Here is a 22,455-nt window from a genome sequence, read left to right as displayed (position 1 = left end):
AATACAATTCCTAAATATTATAAGCATAATTTCGTTCTTAGTGTATTTACAGCACTTTTGGAACTTGAAAATTCACAAAATTTAAAAAATTCCCAAATTGTTCATTTTTAGCACTTTTAAATTTCCAAAAATTTGAGAATCCAAGATAATTGTCTTCACTTTTAAATATTTTGTTACTTTTAAAATCAAATGATTTTCGAATTTCTACTATTTTTGGAGTCGTAAAATAAATTTTTACATCTTTTTTTGAAATTTTTACTAAGGTATAGTAGAAGATGTGGAATTTACGAAATTCTCTCAATTCGTTGCTGTTACAGAACATATTCAAACAGGTTATGAGCATAATTTCCTATTCAGTGTATTTAGACAGGCACTTTTGGGACTTGGAAAATCATGAAATTTCGAAAATTGCCAAAATTTTCATTTTTAATAGTTTCAAATTTCCAGAAATTATAGCCTATAAGATAATTTTACTTTTTTTTTGACTTTTAAAATTTCATTACTTTTAGAATTCCAGGATTTTCGAATTTATAGCATTTTAGGAGTTCTAAAGTAACATTTTTTCGATCTCTTTTTCTAATTTTCATTTATAAACTATTTACACATTGCGAAATTTTCTTAATTCATTACGGTAAATAAATACAATTCCTAAATATTATAAGCATAATTTCGTTCTTAGTGTATTTACAGCACTTTTGGAACTTGCAAGTTCACAAAATTTCAAAAATACCCAAAATTTTCATTTTTAGCACTTTAAAATTTCCAAAAATTTGAGAATCCAAGATAATTGTCTTCACTTTTAAATATTTTGTTACTTTTAAATTCAAATGATTTTCGAATTTCTATTATTTTTGGAGTCGTAAAATAAATTTTTTACATCTTTTTTTGAAATTTTTACTATGGTGTAGTAGAAGATGTAGAATTTACGAAATTCTCTCAATTCATTGCTGTCACAGAACATATTCAAACTGGTTATGAGCATAATTTTCTATTTAGTGTATTTAGACGGGCACTTTTGGGACTTGGAAAATAATGAAATTTCGAAAATACTAAAATTTTTATGTTTAGTAGTTTCAAATTTCCAGAAATTATAACCGATAAGATAATTTTACTTTTTTTGGACTTTTAATATTTCATTACTCTTAAAATTTCAGGATTTTCGAATTTATAGCATTTTTGGAGTTCTAAAGTAACATTTTTTTGGATATCTTTTTCTAATTTTCAGTTTTAAAATATTTACATATTGCGAAATTTTCTTAATTCATTATGGTTAGAAAATACAATTCCTAAATATTGTAAGCATAATTTGGTCCTTGGTGTATTTACAGCACTTTTGGAACTTGCAAGTTCACAAAATTTCAAAAAGTCCCAAATTTTTCATTTTTAGCACTTTAAAATTTCCAAAAATTTGAGAATACAAGATAATTGTCTTCACCTTTAAATATTTTGTTACTTTTAAAATCAAATGATTTTCGAATTTCTACTATTTTTGGAGTCGCAAAATAAATTTTTTACATCTTTTTTTGAAATTTTTGCTATGGTATAGTAGAAGATGTAGAATTTACGAAATTCTCTCAATTCGTTGCTGTTACAGAACATATTCAAACAGGTTATGAGCATAATTTCCTATTTAGTCAATTTAGACGGGCACTTTTCGGACTTGGAAAATCATGAAATTTCGAAAATTGTTAAAATTTTCATTTTTAGAAGTTTCAAATTTCCAGAAATTATAGCCTATAAGATAATTTTACTTTTTTTTTGCACTTTTAATAATTCATTGCTTTTAAAATTCCAGGATTTTCGAATTTATAGCATTTTTGAAGTTCTAAAGTAACATTTTTTTGGATCTTTTTTTCTGATTTTCAGTTTTAAAGTATTTACACATTGCGAAATTTTCTTAATTCATTATGGTTAGAAAATACAATTCCTAAATACTATTAGCATAATTTCGTTCTTGGTGTATTTACAGCACTTTTGGAATTTGCAAAATTTCAAAAATTTCCAAATTTTTCATGTTTAGCACTTTTAAATTTCCAAAAATTTGAGAAGCCAAGATAATTGTCTTGACTTTTAAATATTTTGTTACTTTTAAAATGAAATGATTTTCGAATTTCTATTATTTTTGCAGTCGTAAAATAATTTTTTTACATCTTTTTTGAAATTTTTATTATAGTATAGTAGAAGATGTAGAATTTACGAAATTCTCTCAATTCGTTGCTGTTACAGAACATATTCAAACAGGTAATGAGCATAATTTCCTATTTAGTGTATTTAAAAGGGCACTTTTGGGACTAGGAAAATCATGAAATTTCGAAAATTGCTAAAATTTTCATTTTTAGTAGTTTCAAATTTCCAGAAATTATAGCCTATAAGATAATTTTACTTTTTTTTTGACTTTTAATATTTCATTACTTTTAAAATTCAAGGATTTTCGATTTTGTATCATTTTTGGAGTTCTAAAGTAACATTTTTTCGATCTCTTTTTCTAATTTTCAGTTATAAACTATTTACACATTGCGAAATTTTCTTAATTCATTACGGTAAATAAATACAATTCTTAAATATTATAAGCATAATTTCTTTCTTAGTGTATTTACAACACTTTTGGAACTTGCAAATTCACAAAATTTAAAAAATTCACAAATTTTTCATTTTTAGCGCTTTAAAATTTCCAAAAATTTGAGAATCCAAGATAATTGTCTTCACTTGTAAATATTTTGTTACTTTTAAAATCAAATGATTTTCGAATTTTTATTATTTTTCGAGTCGTAAAATATTTTTTTTTACATCTTTTTTTTGAAATTTTTACTATGGTATAGTAGAAGATGTAGATTTTACGAAATTTTCTCAATTCGTTGCTGTTACAGAACATATTCAAACAGGTTATGAACATAATGTCCCATTTAGTGTATTTAGACGGGCACTTTTGGGACTTGGAAAATAATGAAATTTCGAAAATACTAAAATTTTTATGTTTAGTAGTTTCAAATTTCCAGAAATTATAACCGATAAGATAATTTTACTTTTTTTGGACTTTTAATATTTCATTACTCTTAAAATTCCAGGATTTTCGAATTTATAGCATGTTTGGAGTTCTAAAGTAACATGTTTTTGGATCTCTTTTTCTAATTTTCAGTTGTAAAATATTTACACATTGCGAAATTTTCTTAATTCATTATGGTTAGTAAATACAATTCCTAAATATTGTAAGCATAATTTGGTCCTTGGTGTATTTACAACACTTTTGGAACTTGCAAGTTCACAAAATTTCAAAAATTCCTAAAATTTTTCATTTTTAGCACTTTAAAATTTCCAAAAATTTGAGAATCCAAGATAATTGTCTTCACTTTTAAATATTTTGTTACTTTTAAAATCAAATGATTTTCGAATTTCTATTATTTTTGGAGTCGTAAAATTAATTTTTTACATCTTTTTTTTAAATTTTTGCTATGGTATAGTAGAAGATGTCGAATTTACGAAATTCTCTCAATTCGTTGCTGTTACAGAACATATTCAAACAGGTTATGAGCATAATTTCCTATTTAGTGTATTTAGGACATTTTTGGGACTTGGAAAATCATGAAATTTCGTGAATTGCTAAAATTTTCATTTTTAGTAGTTCCAAATTTCCAGAAATTATTTATTTCAAGATAATTTTGCTTTTTGTTTGGACTTTCAATATTTTAGTACTTTTAGAATTCAACGATTTTCAACTTTCCATCATTTTTGGAGTCCTAACTTAAATTTTTTTGGATCACTTTTCCGAATTTTCAGTTGTAATTCGTTCTTAGTGTATTTACAGCACTTTGGAACTTGAAAATTCACAAGATTTCGAAACCTTTCATTTTTGGCACCTTCAAACTTTCAAAAATTTGATATTCCAAAATAATGCCACTAAAATTTTCTAGACTTAAATATTGTGTTACTTTTAGAATAAAGCGATAATGCACATTATAAGCATAATTCCTTTTTAGTGGATTGAGAAGAGCACTTTTGGAACTTGGAAAATCATGAAATTTACAAAAATTGTCGAAATTTTCATTTTTAGTACTTTCAAATTTCCGGAAATTATGGACTACAAAATGATTTTGCAAAACTTTTATGGACTTTCAATATTTATATTACTTTTAGAATCAAACGCTTTCCAATTTTATTGGAGTCCTAAAGTAAACCATAACTTTGTTCTTAGTATGTTTAGAAGACATTTGGAACCTGGAATTTCACAAAATTTCAATTGTTACGAAAATTTTGATTTTTAAAACTTTTGTTATTTTTAAGTTTTCAGAAATTTGAGATTCCAAAATAGTGTTAAATCTGCAATACTTAAATGTTTTATTTCTTGTAGTATCAAACGATTTTCGATTTTCTACAATTTTTGAAAACCCAAGTAAAAGATTTATGCCCATTTGCACCAACGTTTAAGTCAGGTACTTAAAATTTAAGCTTTTCTTAAAACTAAGAATGCGTTGCACCAACGGTTAACTCTCTCTTAAAGCCTTCTAAGAAATCCTTAATTTAAGTGCCCGTTTACCTGTGGCTTAAATTTGTAAGCAGTGCTTAACGAGACACAACGATACAACGCATGTGCGGTAGCCATAGTAACGGAACAATACTTCGTTTCTATTGGATGATGGTTTTGGAAATCGAAAATTTGCAATTTTGCAATCATTTCAGCCATTTGCCATTTCAACCTTTCAACAGTAGCAGCGTTCGTGAGTGTTTTGTAATCAGCGGTGAAAAGTGTGGAATAAAGTTCTAACAAGACAAAAAATAATATAAAGAAGGTATGTACCACAATTACAACGTTTTGTTGTAAAGAATTATGTACATATGTTTTATTTTCAGATGAATAATACAAAGCGCCAGCGTGGAGCAAATTTTACGGCAGATGAAAAGACCTTTGTCTTAACATTAATCAGTGAACAGCGTCATATTATAGAAAATAAAAAAACGGACGCTGTTACAAATAAGGAGAAGCAGCGGTGCTGGGAAGAACTAACGAATAAATTTAATTCATGTAGTCCTAGCGGTGCCATGAGGAGTGTAACCTCATTACAAAAATTTTACACAAATAAAAAAAAAGAAGTGCGAAAAGAAGTGGCCGATAAAAAAGTGTTTATGCGAAAAACAGGAGGTGGTCCTTCATCTTCAAAATGTGAGGATCCATACCTGCAGCTAACGTTAGCCACCATGGATGAGAATTCAGTGTATGGACTGGAAACTCAATACGGCGGGGATAGTGAATTATTTGTAAGTTGAACAGCATCATAAAAATTGGTCTTATTTTTTTTTTTTATAGCAAACTATAGGTGAAGAAGATAACGAAGACCATGAAAACGATAATGTGGTGCCCATTGCCACCTCTTCTCCACACATACCTGAAGCAATGGATGAGGTTCACAAAACAAAAAAACGAGTGTTTTCTGATACATATGACCAAGGGGAAGAAAATGCAAATGTAAGCTTTTTCTGTGTTGGTTATCATCTGTTATATATATTAATTAATTGCAGTTTAAAGCTGACTGGGGTGATTATAAAGTTGAACACCTGAAAAAAAAGAAATCAAAGGAGTTACAAACAGTCATTAATAGGAGGAGGCCAACAATAACAGCACTACATTCCAGCCATTTGTCGAAAACTTACGACGAACTAGCTACAAAGAAAATGGAGTTAGTTGAGGCACAACTCGAAGGACAAAAACATGACGAAGAAAGAAAGCAAGTTGAATTTTTGCTTCGAAAGCAAATTTTAGAACTAGATATTGAAATAAAAAAGGAGCAGCTGAGAAAACTGAAACAGGATAATACGGAAAAACAATAAAATATAAAATAAAATATTAATAAAACATTTATTTGTTAAATTTATAAATTTCCAAAAAAATTTGTTATAAAATTTCTTCTAATTTCACTGCCCCTCCTTTGGTTGTCAATAACATTGACCTCTGGTATTTGACCATCTTCAATAAGTCGCTGCAGTTCATGCTGGTTAATGTCAGCTGGGAGAGGAGGTTCATCTTCACCCATTTGTCGAGCTATATTATGCAGGACTGCACACGCAATTATAATACTCAAAACAGTTTCTTTTTTTAATCGACATCCATATGCTAGCACAGGAAATCTTCGTTTGCAGACACCAAAAGTTCTTTCGATGACATTTCTTGTACGAATATGAGCTTCATTATACAACTGCTCTTCTTGAGTGTGTGGATTTAATAATGGTGTAAAAAAATAGTGTCTTACACCATAGCCACCATCACCTGAAAACAAATGCAATGTATTTTTACACATATTAAAAACTGAAACTTACCCAATATTATACAATTTGGATAATCTCCATTCTCAAAATTTGCTCGTAAAATCGAGTTATTGAAAATGGTCATATCATGAGTAGAACCAGGCCACCGAGCAACTACGTTTGTAAACTCCATATTCGCATTACACATGGCTTGAACGTTAATTGAAAAATAATCTTTCCGATTGCGAAAAACTTCAGCATTTTCTCCACCTTAAAAACGTTCCAATGAAAAGAATGTGTTTTTGGTTTTTTAAATCTTTACCTGGTGATTCAATTTTGATATGAGTGCAATCAATGGCCCCAATCACTCTTGGGAATCTCGCGATGTCAAAAAAACCATTTTGAATAAGCCTTTGCTCCATGAGAGTTTGGGGCATCTTAATAAAATGGTGGTAAAGCCTTGCTATAGCGTCCGATACACGTCTAATTATTCTCGACACAGTTGAGATGTGCATTCCCATATAGTCCGCTACTGTACTCAAATGGCCCCCGCTTGCAAAGAATCGTAATGTAGTAAGCAGCTGATTTATAGGTGACACCGCCTGATTTCTGTAATGATCAAATCATAATATATTTACACATTAAATTTTTTAACCACTTTTACCTGTCTGTAGGAAATTCCAAACGTTCTTCAATTAACGTTAATAAATGTAAAACTGTTGGTTTTGTTAGTCGAAATCTTTGGAAAAATTGAAGCTCTGGTAAACCATAGAAATGATCAGCTCTAGTGTACATCTGCCGTGGAATTCCCATCTCAACAATTTCAATGACTTCTAAGTCATCCTCGTACGCGTCGAACACATCCATTTTTTAAACACACATTCAACACCACATAAAATTAATTCAACAATATCACAACTACATACGCGCGGTGTCATTGACTGTCGTACACACAACAAACTAACCTAAAATTTTTGATGTTCCAATAACAACAAACGTCAGTGTTGCCAATAGAAATGAAACTTTTACACAATTCCCCAACTAAGTATTACTTGGTTAAGTAGAGTCTAAGCAGTGACGGTGCAACAACTGTACAATTTAAGAAGTAGTTACTTTTAAGAATTGCTTAGCTAAGCAATGCTTACTGCTAACGTTGGTGCAAATGGGCATTAGATCTCTTTTTGAAATTTTTGGTACTAGAATATTTACAATTTATGAGATTTTTTAAAATTACGGCAGTTACTGGACATTCACAAAATTTCAAAAATAATAAAAACTTCAATATTTGGATTTTCAAAGGTGTGTCCAAAATTTTGAATTCCCAGATAACATGACCAAAATCTTCTGGAACATTAAAATTATATTACTTTTAGAGGCAAATTATTTTCGAATTGCTACAATTTTTGAATCCTGAAAAAACCTTTAGTTCTAAATTTGCAATTTTTAGTGGTAGAAGATTAAAAATTTATAAAATTTTCTCAAATCACGGTAATTATGCACATTATAAGCAAAATTTTGTTTTTAGTAGGTATATTTGCGGTAATTTGAAATTCAGAAATTCTTAAAATTTTGAAAATTTTATTTTTAGCACTTTCAAATTTCTATATAATTTAGTCTTCTGAGTACATTCGCGATATATTTAAAATTTAGAAAATTTTGATAATGGTTTCATTGTGCCTAATATAACTTTGAATTGAAAATTTTAAACTTCTTTATCATAACTACAAGAATCTATAGCCTCAAACGTGTTAGAAACCACGAACTTCTAGAATCTTCTCCACAAAAGTAATTTTAAAATAAATATCAAATAATCATGTGTTCCACTGATCAACATAACGTGATTTAACAACACCACGTCATCTCGAATCCGAACGAGATAAGATACCAATCTTTTTTAACTCTACCAGAAAACATGTTTTTTGTTTTCGCCACTAATATATTCCCTTTTATTTTTAGCCTTTTAATTTAAAAATCGCCTTCGTTTGAATATTATCAATACCCCATTTGACTTTCAAAGCGTCTTCATGACTCATCGTTACGGAATTTGTTATAACATTTGCAATTCACTATTGTCTTATCGTTAGTTTACTTGCTATTTATTTGATAATATTTATCTAAATCGATTGTTTTCATATAGAATTTATGACTGTTTTTACAGTTCTGCATCGAGTAAGTATTCCTTGTCATGTGTGGGATTTTTTTAACAACACTTAAGAATTCACGCTTGGCGCGATAACAAAGCGTGAGTCAGGTTTCAAAATTGTCACGTGACATTGACATTTTTTCGTGATTGTATGCAGCCAATCGAGCCGGGTTCGAGAAAATTCGGTGCTGGCGATTGGCTCGACCGGTGCACTCATGCGTTGACGCGGTAGGACTACAATGTGGTTGTTCCAGATTTTCAAGTTCTGAGGAACAGTAGCAAACCAGTAGGCATTAAATTTATTTATTCACACCGTTTAATAAGTTCTCGACGAATGTCTTCACTTTTGTTGTGGCGCTTTTTTGGGGGATTTTCGTCTTTTTCGAACAAAGGATGGATTATATTGTACCGAAAACGGGGCAGGGGCGTCTTCAGGTTTTTACGGCCGCAGCGACTATCGTTTCCAAAAACATCTTTCCACCACGTGTGTCAGCCATAATTGTAAAATATTCACGAGATTTCACAAGTTGTTGTTTGAAGCGTTATGATTATGAAAATCTTCGTTTACGATTCTTGTTGAAATTTCGACTCAGCAGAGGTTTTATTACCAAAATTTGGGTTAAAGGACTTTCTACGGCTTCTAAAGTGGCTATTAAAAATTTTTGAGCGAGCTTCCTTGACTTGGCGATTTTTCACTCGCAGTTGTAATCTTTACCCCCTAGGGCGTTAAGCTCGAATTTTACGCCTCGCCGTCGACCTGTCTTGCATCACGTACCCTTTCAGATTTTCCCAGTCACTCGGCTGAACTCATTACAAAGACCATTAGCTACATAATAATCGGCGATGAGTCTTCACTGATTCTATCGTTTTGCAAAGGAGTTTTTTGCTATTTCGATTTATATTTCCCGGTTAGAGCATCATTAATGGTTACATGATTTTTCTGAGAGGTCATCCGGTCGTCAGGTCCTACCGGATTTGCAAACAGGTTCGTTTATTACAGTGTCTAAGAAGAAGACAGCCAGAAGCCATGAGCACCACTATTTTCGAACCGGTTGTGGTACTTTTTTTTGGCTCGGCTATAGGCAGACTCGGATTTGTTGAGTAACTTGCCGGCTTCCTACAACACTATGAATTGGTGGTTTTGGGGAAATTTGAGTCGGGAGGAGAATCGGGAGGATGGAGACGTAATTCGATGAAGTTTAATCTATGGATTAGGGTTTTGTTAAGCGTAGGAATTTTTGACGTAAAGTAGATTTGTTGGTGATTAATCAAAACGGTCCAGTTTTACCTGCCTACATATTAAAGCTTCACTACCTGTTGATTTACATTGGAAACATCATCGAAGTCGGTAATGTCGTGGGGTTTGACGCAAGTGCATTAAATATGCGTTTAAATTTACGGCGTATTTTGCCGTAACCTAATTTTATTTGAAATTCTAGAGTGTTGTTGTTCTATTTTACGTTATTTATTCAAATTGAAAAATCCAAGAACAAGAATGTTTTTTCGAAAATACAACTGGCAACGTGGCCAGTGTCAAATTTCATGATTTTAGTTTTTCAAAATTTCAGGAACTCATGTTGGAATTTTCAAAATTTGAAAATTTTATTGCTAGGTGAAATGAAAATAATAAAAGGGTTAAAAAATGTTGGGTTTCTAACTTTAATGTCAAGTACTAAACATTCAATTCCTGGTTATGGTTCTAGTTTTTAAAGATTTTATTTCGTCCATTTTTTTGATCTTAGAAAATCAGAGATTTTGATCGTTGAAATTTAAGGACGGTACACAGAATTTTGGATTTTGGGAATTGACTAACAAATTTTTTTTGAGTTTGAAATTTTAAAATTTTACGGCTTAAGATCTTGGAATTCCTAACAATTATTATCATTATTCGTTTTCAGAATTTCTATGTTAAAATAATAACATGAATATAAAATCAGATTTTCAGGATTCAAAACTTTTGGATTTTGGACTGTAATATTCAACAGTGAAGATTTCCGAATTTCATGATTTTGATTTTAATTTCTGAAAATTTTATAAATAATTTCGTCAATTTTAAGAGTTTTTTCCTTCGGGAAATCAGGAATTTGGATTTTTGAAATTTCAAAATGATACACAGAACTTTAGAACTTCAACATTTTAGAATTTTCGTTTTTCGAGTTTCGGATTTTAAAAGTTAAAAATGTTACCACTGTGGATTTCCAGTTTAGATTAATAATTTTAGGATTTAATATTTAGAATTCACTATTTAAGATTTTTTAGAATTCCCACCAATTTGTCATTATTTATGTTCTGAATTTTTGTGCTCATAGTTTTAGGATTCCAAAATTTTAATTATTTGGCTTTTAATAATAACACGAGCATAAAATCAGATTTTGAGAATTCAAAACTTTGGATTTTAGACTTTTATATTCAGTAGTGAAGATCTCAGAATTCCATCAGTTCGATTTGGTTAAAAAAAAATAATGTGTCATAATTTCGTCGGTTTTAAGAGTTTTCTCCTTCGGGAAATCAGGAAATTGGATCTTTGAAATTTCATAACGACACAGAATTTTAGAATTTTAAGAATTCAGCATTTTAGAATTTTCATTTTTTGAGTTTCGCATTGTAAAACTTAAAAATTGTACAACTTAGGATCTTCAGATTATTTTCATAATTTTAAGATTTAATATGCAGGATTCATACTTTAAGGATTTAAAACTCCGACCAAATTGTCGTTATTTGCGTTCAGAATTTCTATGTTAAAACATTTAGGATTCCAAAATTTAAAATTTCATTATTTAGAATTGTGATAAAAAAACCGAATATAAAATCAGACTTTCAGATTTCAAAACTTTCGGATCTTAGGCTTTCTCATATTCAGGTCAGAAGATTTTAATTTGTGAATAAATGTTAAGATTTCGTCGGTTTAAGAGTTTTTTACTTTTTTTTCTTAGGAAATCAGGAATTTGGGGCTTTGAAATTTCAGAACAAAAGACAACTGGAATTTTAAGAATTCGGCATTTTAGAATTTTAGTTTTTGGAGTTTCAAATTTTAAAACTTAAAATTTTACCACTCACGATATTCAGTTTATTTTCATAATTTTAGGATTTAATATTTAGGATTCACAATTTAAGATTTTTTAGAACTCCCACCAATTTGTCATTATTTACGTTCTGAATTTTTGTGCTCATATTTTTAGGATTCCAAAATTTTAAATTTCATTATTTAGCTTTTAATAATAATACGAGTATAAAATCAGATTTTGAGAATTCAAAACTTTGGATTTTAGACTTTTATATTCAGTAGTGAAGATCTCAGAATTTCGTCAGTTCGATTTTAGTTTAAAAAAAAAGTGTTATAATTTCGTCGGTTTTAAGAGTTTTCTCCTTCGGGAAATCAGGAAATTGGATCTTTGAAATTTCAAAACGACACACAGAACTTTGGAATTTTAAGATTTCAGCATTTTAGGATTTTCGTTTTTCGAGTTTCGCATTGTAAACCTTACAAATTTTACGACTTAGGATCTTCAGATGAGATTCATAATTTTATGATTTAATATGTAGGATTAATAATTTAAGATTTTAAAACTGCCACAAATTTGTCGTTAATTGCGTTCAGAATTTCTATGTTAGAATATTTAGAATTCAAAAATTTAAAATTTCACTATTTAGGATTTTAATATAACAAAAAACGAATGTAAAATCAGAGTTTCAGGCTTCAAAACTTTTGGATTTTGGACTTTGATAGTCAATACGGAAGATTTCAGAATTTCATGAGTTTGATTTTAGTTTGTAAAAATGTTATGATTTCGTCGGTTTAAGGGTTTTTCCTTTGGGAAATCAGGAATTTGGATCTTTGGAATTTCAAAACTATACACAGAACTTTAGAATTTTAAGAATTCAGCATTCTAGAATTTTGGTTTTTCGAGTTTCAAATTTTAAAACTTAAAAATGTTACCACTCTGGATTTCCATTTTAGATTAATAATTTTAGGATTTACTATTTAGGATTCACAATTTAAGATTTTTTAGAATTCCTATCAATTTGTCATTATCCACGTTCTGAAGTTTTGTGTTCAAATTTTTAGGATTCAACAATTTTAAATTTCTTTATTTGGCTTTTAATAATAACACGAGTATAAAATCAGATTTTCGGAATTCAAATCTTTGGATTTTAGACTTTTATATTCAGTAGTGGACATCTCAGAATTTCGTGAGTTCGATTTTGGTTTAAAAAAAATGTTATAATTTCGTCGATTTTAAGAGTTTTCTCCTTCGGGAAATCAGGAATTTGGATTTTTGAAATTTCAAAACGATACACAGAACTTTAGAATTTTAAGAATTCAGCATTTTAGAATTCTCGTTTTTCGAGTTTCGCATTTTAAAACTTAAAAATTTTACGCCTTAGGATCTTCAGATTAGATTCATAATTTTAAGATTTAATATGTAGGATTCTAACTTTAAGGATTTAAAACCCCGACCAATTTGTCGTTATTTGCGTCAGAATTTCTGTTAAAATATTTGGGATTCCAAAATTTAAAATTTCACTATTTAGGATTTCTTAATAAAATTAATAAAAAAAACTGATCTTCAGGATTCAGAATTTTGGATTTTGGATTTTAATTTCCAACACTGAAGTTTTGAAAATTTTATAGATTTGGTTCTAGTTTTTAAAAATTTTAAAATTTCATCAATTTAAGAGTTTTCTACTTTAGGAAATCAGGGACTTGGATTTTAAAAATTCCAGAGCGGTACATAGAACTTTAGAATTTTACGAATTCAGCATTTTAGAACTTTGGAATTTTAGATTTTCAAAAATCTGAAGAATTGACGATGATCTTTAATTTAAAATAATAATTTTCAGCTTTAGAAGATTTTAGAATTCACACCAATTTGTGTCTTATTCGAGATCAGAATTTCTGTTTTAAAATTTTTAGGATTCCAAAATTTAAAATTTCGTTATTTACAATTATATAATAGAATGAATATAAAAACAGATCTTCAGGATGCAGAATTTTTGGATTTTAGACTTTAATTTTCAACACTGAAGTTTTGAAAATTTTATAGATTTGGTTTTAGTTTTTAAAAACTTTATAATTTCATCAATTTAAGAGTTTTCTACTTTAGGAAATCGGGGACTTGGATTTTTAAAATTCCAGAGCGGTACATAGAACTTTAGAATTTTACGAATTCAGCATTCTAGAACTTTGGAATTTGAGATTTTCAAAAATCCAAAGAATTGACGATGATCTTTAATTTGGAATAATGATTTTAAGGTTTAGAAGATTTTAGAATTCACACCAATTTGTGTCTTATTCGCATTCACAATTTCTGCTTTAAAATTTTTAGGATTCCAAAATTTAAAACTTCGTTATTTAGAATGTCATTATAAAACAAATATAAAAAAACAGATCTTCAGGATTCAAAATCTTTGAATTTTAGGCTTTAATTTCCAACACTGAAGTTTTGAAAATTTTATAGATTTGGTTTTAGTTTTTAAAAATTTTATGTTGTCATCAATTTAAGAGTTTTCTGCTTCAGGAAATCAGGGACTAGTATTTTTAAAATTCCAGAGCGGTACATAGAACTTTATAGTTTTACGAATTCAGCATTTTAGAACTTTGGAATTTCAGATTTTCAAAAATCCAAAAAATAGACGATGCTCTTTAATTTAGAATAATAATTTTAAACTTTGGAAGATTTTAGAATTCACACCAATTTGTGTCTTATTCGAGTTCAAAATTTCTGTTTTAAAATTTGTAGGATTCCAAAATTTAAAATTTCGTTATTTAGGATGTCATAATAAAATGAATATAAAAAACAGGTCTTCAGGATTCAGAATTTTTGGATTTTATACTTTAAGTTCCAACACTGAAATTTTGAAAATTTTATAGGTTTGGTTTTAGTTTTTAAAAATTTTATAATTTCATCAATTTAAGAGTTTTCTGCTTTAGGAAATCAGGGGCTTGGATTTTCAAAATTCCGGAGCGGTACATAGAACTTTGGAATTTTAGATTTTCAAAAATCCAAAGAATCGACGATGATCTTTAATTTAGGGTAATAATTTTAAGCTTTGGAAGATTTTAGAATTCACACCAATTTGTGTCTTATTCGAGTTTAGAATTTCTGTTTTAAAATTTTTAGGATTCCAAAATTTAAAATTTCGTTATTTAGGATGTCATAATAAAATGAATTTAAAAAACAGGTCTTCAGGATTCAGAATTTTTGGATTTTATACTTTAAGTTCCAACACTGAAGTTTTGAAAATTTTATAGGTTTTGTTTTAGTTTTTAAAAATTTTATAATTTCATCAATTTAAGAGTTTTCTGCTTTAGGAAATCAGGGGCTTGGATTTTCAAAATTCCGGAGCGGTACATAGAACTTTAGAATTTTACGAATTCAGCATTTTAGAACTTTGGAATTTTAGATTTTCAAAAATCCAAAGAATTGACGATGATCTTTAATTTGGAATGATAATTTTAACCTTTTGAAGATTTTAGAATTCACACCAATTTGTGTCTTATTCGAGTTCAAAATTTCTGTTTTAAAATTTTTAGAATTCCAAAACTTAAAATTTCTTTATTTAGGATTTCATAATAAAATGAATATAAAAAAGAGATCTTCAGGATTCATAATTTTTCGATTTTAGACTTTAATTTCCAACACTGAAGTTTTGAAAATTTTATAGATTTGGTTTTAGTTTTTAAAAATTTTATAATTTCATCAATTTAAGAGTTTTCTACTTTAGGAAATCAGGGACTTGGATTTTTAAAATTCCAGAGCGGTACATAGAACTTTAGAATTTACGGATTCAGCATTTTAGAACTTTGGAATTTCAGATTTTCAAAAATCAAAAGAATTGACGATGATCTCTAATTTAGAATAATAATTTTAAGCTTTAGAAGATTTTAGAATTCACACTAATTTGTGTCTTATTCGAGTTCAGAATTTCTGTTTTAAAATTTTTAGAATTCCAAAACTTAAAATTTCGTTATTTAGGATTTCATAATAAAATGAATATAAAAAACGGATCGTCAGGATTCAGAATTTTAGGATTTTAGACTTTAATTTCCAACACTGAAGTTTTGAAAATTTTATAGCTTTGGTTTTAGTTTTTATAAAATTTATAATTTCATCAATTTAAGAGTTTTCTACTTTAGGAAATCAGGGGCTTGGATTTTTAAAATTCCGGAGCGGTACATAGAACTTTAGAATTTTACGAATTCAGCATTATAGAACTTTGGAATTTCAGATTTTCAAAAATCCAAAGCATTGACGGTGATCTTTAATTTAAAATAATAATTTTCAGCCTTGGAAGATTTTAGAATTCACACCAATTTGTGTCTTATTCGAGTTCAGAATTTCTATTTTAAAATTTTTAGGATTCCAAAATTTAAAATTTCGTTATTTAGGATGTCATAATAAAGTGAATATAAAATACAGATCTTCAGGATTCAGAATTTTTGGATTTTAGACTTTAATTTCCAACACTGAAGTTTTGAAAATTTTATAGATTTGGTTTTAGTTTTTAAAAATTTTAAAATTTCATCGATTTAAGAGTTTTCTACTTTAGGAAATCGGGCAATTGGATTTTCAAAATTCCAGAGCGGTACATAGAACTTTAGGATTTTACGAATTCAGTATTTTAGAACTTTTGAATTTCAGATTTTCAAAAATCCAAAGAATTGACGATGATCTTTAATTTAGAACAATAATTTTAAGCTTTAGAAGATTTTAGAATTCACACCAATTTGTGTCTTATTCGAGTTCAGAATTTCTGTTTAAGATCTTCAGGATTCAAAATTTGGGAATTTAAAAATTTCGTAATTTCATGAACCGGTTTGTGCTTTCCAGAAGACGACCAGTTGGTGATTAATTTGTGTGTTTTTTTAAATTTTCTTTTGTATTTATTGTCGGATCCATTTGACAAATGACTAAAAAATTTTTTTGACGTTTCAGAACCCCGAGAGTGTGAAAAGGTCCAGTTTCTGTCTGTCCTCTGTTGATAGTAGTCGTGAGTAATTGTGAAATTTTAGGACTAAATAAGGAATATCGTGTGACAAAATGACGTCATCTGAAAATTTCACTGTGTAAATAACGTTTATCAGATGTATTGATATTGAATGGAAAAAAAAACAAATATTCACGGTGACACGCTTCTGAGAGAGAGCGAAGTATATCTAAACTGTTAGACCAATTATTATATCAGTTCATGAGGCGGTACCAACTTTAAACAAATAAAAAAAATACAGAAAATTTATAAGGGCGTAGATACACGAATGTAAAACAACTGTTTGCAAAAAAATGACCTACACCAAATTGGACTTTGTTTTTCTCGTCACGGTTTAGCCTATCTCCACAATAGGTACTTATCTTTGAGTACTAAACACATCCGATAATTTTGCATTGCTTGCCATATTGCCGAAAAAATGTTTACTATTGGGAGCAGAAAATGTGAATAAAGTCGTTTCATTGGGGCTGAGAATTATGGGCGAACAGAAATAATCAAGGCTAGTGAACGAAAACATCGAGTTGGCAATAAGCCGCTATAAATAGACCGTTTGAGATAATGAAAAAATTATTCGCATGGTTTAAACGATTCGGAGCTTGACTTGTGCAAATAAATTTTGCAGCGGGCGAGGGTTTGGCAAAAATAGGCTTGGTTTAGGTGTCGATGGATCGAAAGAATGGATCGCTTTTTAATTGGTACAGATACGAAAGAGGTCACAGCTGATGACTTCCTCGTTTTATCTCTAGGAGTTCCATGCCATTTAAATAACAAAAAAGTCGCCGGAGCCAAAATTTCGAGCGCTCGGTTGCACCTGAGCGTCGTAAGAGTCGAACAAAGATCCCCGAAAACATGAGGAAACTCTAGAAAACATGGTAATTTATGGGTTAACGCGATAAACCGTATATACAATAGTATCTACACTTAAAATTATCATACATTTGAAATTCAATAACTCGTTAAAGCATTCAGTGTTTTGAAACATAAAATGAATATTAAATGTGCAAAATGATTCATTATTTCTGCTGGCATATGTCAAGGTGAATTGATGGTTTCTGCAACATATTAATATGGAAGGAGAAGCACTCGATGGAAAAAGCGACAATTGTTTACGGTAATTACGGATTCAAAAAATGCACTTTTTTTTTTTTTCGAAAAAATCGTGTAGGTTGGGATCTAATGAGCCGATGTCCATTAGTAATGAACAAGGTAAATACAATTAGTGTTTATGGTAGCTGCGAGATAAAACGATTTACGTCAACATGAAACACATGTTGGGTATCACGTACCCCTCAAGACTTTCCATTGTCACTTGGAACTGGGAGCCTTAAGCAGAGGCCATTAACTGGAACCCCGATAGCCATCACTCTGCACTGATTTATGCGTGGTTCTGCGAACCAAACGAGTTCTTCCAATGAAATCTTTTCGCAGAAAATTGGTTTAAAATCACTTAAACAAAATTTTACTAAGCGCTGACACGAGGTGCCCGCAAGATTGCTTGAAATTCGTTGAAAAACAAATCACGTACTTTAAAAAAGACATTCAGGCCTTCTAAAATTCGCTCAAACCTGGGATCCCTCACACTCTTTAAAAAACACCAGGGGTCCCCCGAGTTTTCCAATTTTTTCCAAAAATAAACACCAGGATTCGTTCATTTTGATGGTAAATTCTTTAGGTTAAAGTGAAATTGGTGTGGATTGTTGAATTTGTAAGTCCTTCAGACTGAAATTTTAAATTTTGTATTCCTAAAGATTTTGGTCCTGAAATTGTGAACCCGAATTCCTTAAAGAATAGTTGTTATTTTAACAAACTGTTCTGAATTGTAAAATTTAATACAATTGTTGAATCCTTAATTTTTAAATCTTCAATTTTAAAATTTGGAACTCGGAAACCTAAAATTCTGAGATGCTGAATTCCTGAAATTCTAAAGTTCTGTGTATTCTTCTGAAATTTCTAAGATCCACATTCCCGATTTCCTAAACTAGAAAACTGTAAAACGGATGAAATTATAAATTTTGTAAAAACAGAGATTAAAATTCTGAAATGTTCAGTACCTACTGAATTAAAGTCTAAATTCAAACAGTTTCGATTCCCCAAATTCTGTTCTTTATATGCGTTTTATTATTAAATTCTAATTTTAATCGAAAAACTAAAATTCAAAAATACTGGATTTCTAAAATTTTGTATATTGTTCTCAAATTTCAGAGATCAAAATTCCTTATCTCGTAAAGTGGAATACTCTTAAATTGATAAAATTATATGTTTTTAAAACTAAAATCATTCTCATGAAATTTTGAAATCATCAGTACTGAATGAAAGTCAAAAATCCAAAAGTTATAAATTTTAAAATCTGAAATTCGAAAATCTAAAATTCAAAAATACTGAATTCCTAAAATTTTGTATATTGTTCTAAAATTTTCAGAGATCAAAATTCTTAATTTCCTAAATTGGAAACTCTTAAATTGAGGAAATTATATATTTTTTTGAAACTAAAATCATACTCATGAAATCTTCAGTACTGAATCCTGAAATTCTGTTTTTTTTTATTTTTTTTTTATTATTAAATCTTTATTACACAATCGTTACATTTATAAATTTTAAAACCCGAAACTCGAAAAACTAAAATTCAAAAATACTGAATTCCTAAAATTTTGTACATTGTTCTAAAATTTCAGAGATCAAAATTCCTAATTTCGTAAAGTGAAAACTCTTAAATTGATTAATTTATATATTTTTTTTAAACTAAAATCATTCTCATGTAATTTTGAAATGTTCAGTACTGTCTAAAATCCAAAAGTTTTTAATGTAAAAATCTGTTATACGAAAATCTAAAATTCAAAAATACTGAAATTTTGTAAATTGTTCTGAAATTTTAAAAATCAAAATTTCCCATTTCCTAAATTGGAAAACTCTTAAATTGATCAAATTATATATTTTTTTAAACTAAAATCATACACATGAAATCTTGAAATCTTCAGTGCTGAATACTAAAGTCTAAAATCCAGATGTTTTGAATTCCGAAATTCTGGTTTTTTAGTTTGTTTCATTATTAAATCCTATTTACAGAATCACAAAATTTTTAAATATTAAAATCTGAAATTCGAATATCAAAAATTCAAAATACTGAATTTCTAAAATTTTGTACATATATTGTTCTGAAATGTCAAAAATCAAAATGTTTGATTTCCTGATTTCCTAAATTGGAAAACTTTTAAACTGATGAAATTACATTTTTTTTTTTTAAACTAAAATCATACTCATGAAATCTTGAAATCTTCAGTACTGAGTACTAAAGTTTAAAATCCAAAAATTTTTAATCCTGGAATTCTGGTTTTTTAATTTGTTTCATTATTAAATCCTAATTAAAGGATCGTTAAATTTATAAATTTTAAAATCGGAAACTCGAAAAACTAAAACAAAAAAAAAACTGAATTTCCAAAATTTTGTATATTGTTCTGAAATTCCAAAAATCTAAATTTCGGGTTTCCTAAATTGGGAAACTCTTAAATTGATGAAATTATAATTTTTTTATAAACTAAAATCATATTCATGAAATTTTGAAATCTTCAGCACTGAATAGTAAAGTCGAAAATCCAAAAGTTTTGAATCCTGAAATTCTTGTGTTTGAATTTGTTCTATTATTAAATCCTAAATACAGAATCGCTAAATATATAAATTTTAAAATCTGAAACTCCAAAAAGTAAAATTCAAAAATACTGAATTTTTAAACTTTTGTATACTCTTCTGAAATTTCAAAAATCAAAATGTCATATTTCCTAAATATGAATACTTCTAAAGTGCTGAAATTACAATTTTTTAAAAATAAAAATCATGCTCATTAAATTTTGAAATCTTTAGTACTGAATACTAAATTCTGAAATTCTGGTTTTTTAGTTTGTTTCATTATTAAATTCTAATTACAGAATCGTTAAATCTATAAATTTTAAATTCTGAAGCTCGAAAAACCAAAATTCAAAAACGGCATTCATAAAATTTTGTATTTTGTTCTAAAATTTCAGAGATCAAAAATCCCTAATTTCGTTAACTGAAAAACTTGAATTGAAAAAATTATACTCCTAAAAAAAATGAAATCATAGTCATGAAATCTTGAAACCTTCAGTACTGAATACTAAAGTCTAAAATCCAAGTTTTGAATCCTGAGATTCTGTTTTTTTTAATTTGTTTCATTATTAAATCGTAATTACAGAATCAAAATTCAAAAATACTGAATTTCCAAAATTTTGTATAGGTATTGTTCTGAAATTTCAGAGATCAAAAATTCCCAATTTCGCAAAGTGGAAAACTTAACTTGAAAAAATTATATTTTTTTAAATATGAAATCATACTCAAGAATTTTTAAATTTTCAGTACTGAATACCAAAGTCTAAAATCCAAGTTTTGCATCCTGAAATTCTGTTTATTTTAATTTGTTTCATTATTAAATCCTAATTACAGAATCGTTAAATTTTAAATTTTATAAACTAAAATTAAAAAATACTGAATTCCTAAAATTTTGTATATTGTTTTAAAATTTCAGAGATCAAAATTCTTAATTTCCTAAATTGGAAAACCGTTAAATTGATGAAATTTTATTTTTTTTTAAACTCATGAAATCTTGACATTTTTAGACCAAAGTCTAAAATCCAGTAGTTTTGAATTCTAAAGTTCTGTTTTTTTTTTTTTAAATTTGTTTCATAATTAAATCATAATTACAAGACATTTCAATTTATAAATTTTAAAATCTGAAATTCGAAAAACCCAATCTCAAAAATACTGAATTTCCAAAATTTTGTATAGGTATTGTTTTGAAATTTTCTGAGATCAAAAATTCCTAATTTCGCAAAGTGGAAAACTTAACTTGAAAAAATTATATATTTTTTTTTAAATATGAAATCATGCTCAAAAATCTTTAAAGTCTAAAATTCAAGTTTTGCATCCTGAAATTGATGTTTTTTTAAAATTTGTTTCGTTATTAAATCCTAATTACAGAATCGTTAAATTTTACGTTTAAAAAACTAAAATTCAAAAATACTGAATTCCTAAAATTTTGCATATTGTTCTAAAATTTCAGACATCATAATTCCTAATTTCCTAAATTGGAAAACTCTTAAATTGATGAAATTTTATTTTTTTTAAACTCATGAAATCTTGACATTTTTAGACCAAAGTATAAAATCCAAAAGTTTTGAATTTTGAAGTTCTGTTTTTTTTTTAATTTGTTTCATTATGAAATCATAATTACCAAATTTTTCAACTTACAAGTTTTAAAATCTGAAATTCGATAAACTAAATTTCAAAAATACTGAATTTCCAAAATTTTGTGTAGGTATTGTTCTGAAGTTTTAGAGATCAAAAATTCCTAATTTCGCAAAGTGGAAAACTTTACTTGAAAAAAAAATTTTTTTTTCAAATATGAAATCATACTCAAGGAATCTTAAAATTTTCAGTACTGAATACCAAAGTCTAAAATCCATGTTTTGAATCCTGAAATTCTGTTTTTTTTCAATTTGTTTCATTATTAAATCCTAATTACAGAATCGTTAAATTTTGAATTTTAAAAACTAAACTGAATTCCTAAAATTTTGTATATTGTTTTAAAATTTCAGAGATCAAAATTCCTAATTTCCTACATTGAAAAACTCCTAAATTGATGAATTTTTTTTAACTCATGAAATCTTGAAATTTTTAGACCAAAGTCTAAAATCCAAAACGAAAATCATACTCATGAAATCTTCAGTACTGAATACCAAACTCTAAAATCCAAGTTTTGAATCCTGAAATTCTGTTTTTTTTTTTTTAATTTGTTTCATTATTAAATCCTAATTACAGAATCGTTAAATTTTAGATTTTAAAAACCAAAATTCAAAAATACTGAATTCCTAAAATTTTGTATATTGTTTTAAAATTTCAGAGATCAAAATTCCTAATTTCCTACATTGAAAAACTCCTAAATTGATGAATTTTTTTTTTAACTCATGAATTCTTGAAATTTTTAGGCCAAAGTCTAAAATCCAAAACGAAAATCATACTCATGAAATCTTCAGTACTGAATACTAAAGTCTAAAATCCAAGTTTTGAATACTGAAATTCTG

The 22,455-nt window shown here is 28.0% G+C and overlaps 3 protein-coding genes across 6 annotated transcripts in view; 2 read left to right on the top strand and 1 right to left on the bottom strand.

The window, feature by feature from the left end:
- Nucleotides 1-22,455, top strand: part of LOC135132499 (2-iminobutanoate/2-iminopropanoate deaminase-like) — a 167,345-nt gene that overhangs the window by 92,443 nt on the left and 52,447 nt on the right. The window contains exon 2 of one of the 3 annotated variants that reach the window (XM_064060621.1): nucleotides 16,315-16,334. The exons of 1 other annotated variant lie outside the window; for it this stretch is intronic. The gene's annotated coding sequence lies outside the window, so the exon portion shown is untranslated. Of the gene's footprint in view, nucleotides 1-16,314; nucleotides 16,370-22,455 lie in introns of all 3 variants that reach the window. One more of the 3 variants, XM_064060620.1, reaches the window with a different exon arrangement.
- On the top strand, nucleotides 4,419-7,132 carry LOC135132751 (uncharacterized). Of its 2 annotated transcripts, XM_064060943.1 has the most exons (4): nucleotides 4,419-4,784; nucleotides 4,846-5,250; nucleotides 5,300-5,458; nucleotides 5,512-7,132. In XM_064060943.1, the coding sequence occupies exons 2-4, from the start codon at nucleotides 4,846-4,848 to the stop codon at nucleotides 5,818-5,820; spliced, it is 873 nt and encodes a 290-aa protein (XP_063917013.1). In that variant the 5' UTR covers nucleotides 4,419-4,784; the 3' UTR covers nucleotides 5,821-7,132. The 2 variants fall into 2 exon arrangements, with proteins under 2 accessions (XP_063917013.1, XP_063917012.1); XM_064060942.1 differs by having other exon boundaries at nucleotides 4,419-5,250.
- LOC135132750 (putative nuclease HARBI1) lies at nucleotides 5,830-7,397 on the bottom strand. The gene is made up of 4 exons (XM_064060941.1): nucleotides 6,899-7,397; nucleotides 6,557-6,843; nucleotides 6,307-6,504; nucleotides 5,830-6,256 (listed from the first exon to the last, which is right to left on the bottom strand). The coding sequence occupies exons 1-4, from the start codon at nucleotides 7,099-7,101 to the stop codon at nucleotides 5,862-5,864; spliced, it is 1,083 nt and encodes a 360-aa protein (XP_063917011.1). The 5' UTR covers nucleotides 7,102-7,397; the 3' UTR covers nucleotides 5,830-5,861.

The sequence above is a fragment of the Zophobas morio genome, unplaced genomic scaffold, assembly GCF_036711695.1.
Source record: "Zophobas morio isolate AGI-343-1 ecotype UQ-CSIRO unplaced genomic scaffold, CSIRO_AGI_Zmor_V1 ptg000021l, whole genome shotgun sequence".
Lineage (NCBI taxonomy): Eukaryota > Metazoa > Arthropoda > Insecta > Coleoptera > Tenebrionidae > Zophobas > Zophobas morio.
This window is presented reverse-complemented; position numbering and strand designations above follow the sequence as displayed.